The sequence below is a fragment of the Heteronotia binoei genome, chromosome 20, assembly GCF_032191835.1.
Source record: "Heteronotia binoei isolate CCM8104 ecotype False Entrance Well chromosome 20, APGP_CSIRO_Hbin_v1, whole genome shotgun sequence".
NCBI classification, from domain to species: Eukaryota; Metazoa; Chordata; class Lepidosauria; order Squamata; family Gekkonidae; genus Heteronotia; species Heteronotia binoei.
The window spans coordinates 34,794,189-34,799,188 of record NC_083242.1 but is presented as its reverse complement, the minus strand read 5'-3'; the positions used below and the strand labels follow the sequence as shown (position 1 = coordinate 34,799,188).

The 5,000-nt window shown below is 50.8% G+C and overlaps 1 protein-coding gene across 1 annotated transcript in view; it reads left to right on the top strand.

Annotated features, from left to right (window-relative positions):
- TOP3A (DNA topoisomerase III alpha) overlaps positions 1-4,065 on the top strand; it is a 22,539-nt gene extending 18,474 nt beyond the window's left edge. The window contains 3 exon segments of the mRNA XM_060260575.1: positions 355-390; positions 392-547; positions 3,922-4,065. Of these exon segments, the coding sequence (XP_060116558.1) occupies positions 355-390; positions 392-547; positions 3,922-4,059 (330 nt within the window). The 3' untranslated portion in view covers positions 4,060-4,065.
- The last annotated feature ends 935 nt before the right edge of the window (positions 4,066-5,000 follow it).

The window sequence follows — 5,000 nt, the reverse complement described above, 5'->3', positions numbered from 1 at the left end:
TGGAGGGCAGGATATAAATCCAATATCTTTGTCTACCTCACAGGGTGTCTGTTGTGGGGGAGGAAAGGGAAAGGGAGATTGTGAGCCGCTCTGAGACTCTTCGGAGTGGAGGGCGGGATATAAATCCAATATCTTCTTCTTCTTCCAGAGATGACTGTAGTTTTTCAGGAGTAGGCGGTGCTTTGTTCTCCGCTCCTCCATTTTATCCCACGCGATAAACCCTGTGAGGTCAGATAGGTTGAGAGAACATAAACCTGTCCGCGCCGAAGCCCTGTTTGTGTCTCAAAAACGAGGGCAAAAGCGGGGACAGAACGTTGCTCAGGCTGCCGTTTCATTTCGCCCACCTGCCGCCAGGGGAACGAGCAACGGCTCTACGAGTTCGTCGTACGCCCACTTCCTGGCTTGCTGTTCCCAAGATGCTAAGGGGGCAGGAAAACGACGGTGGGAGATCGAGATAGCCAACGAACGCTTTGTGGCTCACGGGGCTCATGATCTTGGCCAGAAAACTACCTGGAAGTCTACCCCGTATGAGAAGTGGAGTGACAAGGTAACAGCAGAAGGAAAGACTGCTTTTCACAGAGAGTGATCAAAATGGGAAAATTCGCGGCCGGAGGATGTAGTGAGGGCCACAGGAATACGAAGCTTTTCAAAGGGGGATTAGAGAGATTCATGGAGGAGAAGGCTCCTGACGGTGACGGAGGGGAACTTCCACATTCAGAGGCAGTAATCCTCTGAATCCCAGAGCAGGAGGCAATATCAGGGAAAGGCCTCAGCCTCTGTGCCCTCTTGTTAGCTTTCCAGAGGACCTAGTTGGCTACTGTGTGAGACAGGATGTGGGCTAGATGGACCCTCCCTGGTCTGGTCCAGCAGGGCTTTTCTGATGTTCTTCTCAGGGGAAAGCCTCAGCCTCTCTGCCCTGTTGTGGGCCCTCCAGAGGAAACTGATCGGGCCCCCTGTGTGAGGACAGGAGGCAGGACTAGATGGACCCTCACTGGTCTGATCCAGCAGGGCTCTTCTGAGGTTCTTCTCAGGGGAAGGCCCTTGGCCTCTCTGCCCCTGTTGTTGGCTCTCTAGAGGAACTGGCTGGCCACTGTGTGAGACAGGAAGCTAGACTTAATAGACCATTGGGTCTGATCCAGCAGGGCTCTTCTGAGGTTCTTCTCAGGGGAAGGCCTCGGCCCTTTTCTGCGCTGTTGTTGGGCCTCCAGAGGACCTGGTTGGCTACTGTGTGAGACAGGAGGCTGGACTAGATGGGACTATTGGTCTGATCCAGCAGGGGTCTTATATTCTTATAACTTTATCTAGGAAAAGCAGACAGAAAAGGCTGGTTTGATGTATTTGAATATAACGGGACCCCATTCCACAGAGCCAGATCCACAGTGGAAAAGACCTGAGGCCTCTAGTTAAAGCTAGATGAGCCACAAGATGAGAGCCAGTTTGGTGTAGTGGTTAAGTGTGCGGACTCTTATCTGGATTTGATTCCCCACTCCTCCACTTGCAGCTGCAGGAATGGCCTTGGGTCAGCCCATAGTCCCTGGCAGAGGTTGTCCCTTGAAAGGGCAGCTTGCTGTGAGAGCTCTCTCCAGCCCCACCCACCTCACAGGGTGTCCTGTTGTGGAGGGGAAGGTAAAGGAGATTGTGAGCGGCTCTGAGACTTCAGAGTGGAGGGCGGGATATAAAATCCAATATCTTCATCTTCCTCACAGGGGGGTCTGTTGTGGGGGGGAAGGGAAAGGAGATTGTGAGCCGCTCTGAGACTTCAGAGTGGAGGGCGGGATATAAATCCAATATCTTCATCTATCTCACAGGGTGTCTGTTGTGGAGGGGGAAGGTAAAGGAGATTGTGAGCCGCTCTGAGACTCTTCGGAGTGGAGGGCGGGATATAAATCCAATATCTTCATTTACCTCACAGGGTGTCTGTTTGTAGGGGAGGAAGGTAAAGGAGATAGTGAGCCGCTCTGAGACTCTTTGGAGCGGAGGGCGGGATATAAATCCAATATCTTCATCTACCTCACAGGGTGCCTGTTGTGGGGGGGAGGAAGGTAAAAGGGAGATTGTGAGCCCCTCTGAGGACCTCTTCAGAGTGGAGGGGCGGGATATAAATCCAATATCTTCATCTACCTCACAGGATGCCTGTTGTAGGGGAGGAAGATAAAGGAGATTGTGGGCTGCTCTGAGACTCTTCGGAGTGGAGGGCAGGATATAAAATCCAATATCTTCATCTACCTCACAGGGTGTCCTGTTGTGGGGGGAGAAAGGTAAAGGAGATTTGTGAGCCGCTCTGAGACTCTTCGGAGTGGGAGGGCGGGGATATGAATCCAATATCTTCATCTACCTCACAGGGTGTCTGTTGTGGGGGAGAAAGGTAAAGGAGATTGTGAGCCGCTCTGAGACTCTTCTTAGTGGAGGGCGGGATATGAAATCCAATATCTTCATCTACCTCACAGGGTTTCTGTTGTGGGGGGAGGAAGGGAAAGGAGATTGTGAGCCGCTCTGAGACTCTTCAGAGTGGAGGGCGGGATATAAATCCAATATCAGCTTCTTCTTCTTCTTCTTCTGACTGACAACCATAGCTGGCTCACAGTGACATATGGAAGGAGACTGTCCTTCAAATATGTGGGTTTCTGGGTCGTAAAGGCTGTAACCAACACCTTGAATTGAAGTGGGTAACAGGCCTGCATCTAGTGTAGCTGTTTTCCAAATGGGCCACGTGTGTTCTCAATGGCTAGCCCTTGACAATATGTAAACTGCAGAAAAAAGCAAGAGTCCCAGTAGCACCTCAAAGATGAACACAATCTGTGTCAGGGGCATCAGCTTTCGAGAGTCCACTGCTTCAGATACAGCTAGCTTGTGGGTCCCATCTGTTTCTTATATCTGGGGAGATGGAGCAATTTCAGATGCTGAATGACAGTAGCGGGCATGGTTGGATTTGGTGGGAATATGCACGGGGGCAGCAGGCATGGAGAAATCAGCATTGGTAATGAGGCAGGAAAACCTAGGTCTCAATTCAGTCCCAGGAGGATGTATTGTCTTGAGCTTCATTATTATAGTTGCAGTTCAGCAGTCTCTCCTCATCTCCCTTTGAAATTCCTTTGTAGGAGAACTGCTACTCTGAAGCCAGCGTCTGAATGTCCTGGGGGGGCGTTAAATATACCCCCACTGGTTTGGTTTCTAATGTCAAACTTATGTCCATTTATTCTTTGTCATTCGTTGGCCCTGTTTGTCCAGCGTAGAAGGTGGAGGGACATTGCTGTCAAGAGAGGACTATTGCCATTAATCTGGGAGTACTTTCACTTTCCATTGGTCTCTGCTTTGCAACCGCTCCTATCTCTGTGTAACGAGGGAAAGTATTTTTTCTTCCCTTGAGAGGGGGGCAGGTCTGTAATAAAGTCCAATTTGTCAAATTCCCAGACAGTTCGATGATCAACGGCAGTCCCATTTCAAGAATAGCTGTTTATTGATACATGACAGGTCAGGGCAAGATGGTTCTTGCGAAAACTGTCCTATGGCAGGCAAATGCCCCTTTACTTAGTTTCAGGTTCAGGACTGTTATACATTCAAACAGACTGTTATACATTTGCAAAGCAGACGATCCCTCCCCCCATAACTTCCCAGGCCCCCTTGCAGGTATGAACATAATCAGCCAGAGATTACCTTGGCCATCCCTGAGGACTAGGCAGAAAGAATACTTCTCTCATTACACAGAGATAGGAGCGGTGCAAAAGCAGAGGGACAGTGGGAAAATGAAAGTACTCCCAGATGAAATGGCAAGAGTGGATGCTCCTTGAAACGGTTGCACCTCCTCCCCATACATTAGAAACAGTGCTCTGAGCTTAGTTTGCCTCCCATGAAAACCGGTTTCACTGTGTTTTTTTCTCTCCCTGCCTTCCTTCCTTCTCCTCTGACAAAAACCCTCCGCAGGTTATCCCCGTGTACGAAAAAGGGTCTCGCTTTCAGCCCACCACTGTGGAAATGATTGATGGGGAGACCAGCCCGCCCCAGCTGCTCACAGAAGCGGATCTCATCTCCCTGATGGAGAAGCACGGCATCGGTCAGTAGCATGTTCCGCAGTGCGACAGGGGCATGTAAAAACCGTGTGCTTCCGAAAGGCGCTCATTTCTATGTCCTTTCGAGCAGTCTGAAAAAACAATGTCAGGGTTCCCCCCCCTCCCCCCCCCCCCTATTCTTCAGCGCAGAGAACTTTGTAGGAAAACATTGTGTGGAATTGATTTTTTTTTTACAGGGCAGTAGAGAATTAATAAAAGGGGAAGGAGCCCTGGATAGTGCAACTGTTCACCAAAACGTACTTCAGAAATGTGGGTGGTGTCCACAGGGGACCAGAAGCCAAGGCTGGGCATGACTGTAGCCAGATTTGAACCCACATCCCTGCTTATCACCATCTTAACGGTGCCTTAAATGCATGCATGTTTAATCCTCTGCGCGGGGGACTCCTCAGAATATTGTCCTTATTTTATTTGAAGGCTGGTTTTTTTTTCCCCCAAAACTAGCTTCAAGTAAGTGACGTGCGCTGCCTGGCTGCGGGCCGACTTGTGGTGACCCCTCTGAAGGTCCGCATTGCAGCTTTTTCAAGGGAAGAGGCGTTGAGCGGTGGTTGGCCATTGCCTGCCCCTGCATAGCGACTCCAGTCTTCCTTCAGGGTCCTTCCTTCCAAGTCCTGAGCGCAGCCAACTCTGCTTAGCTTCCGAGGTGTGACGAGGTTGGGGCTAGTGCGGGCTACTCGGTCCTGCTAGTCAAGTGGACCGTCCCACGATAAAAAATTAAAAACCGAATAAGTGGAGAGCTACGGTGGGAAGGTCAGGGCGTCCCCTTCCTGGGGTTCTCCTGAGCAAAAACGTGCATTTTCAGGAACGGGACGCCACTCACGCGGAGCACATTGAGACCATCAAATCCCGCACGTACGTGGGCCTTACCGCCAGACCAGAGGTTCCTCCCCGGGGCACCTGGGGATGGGCCCTGGTAGAAGGTAAGGATGGGGACAC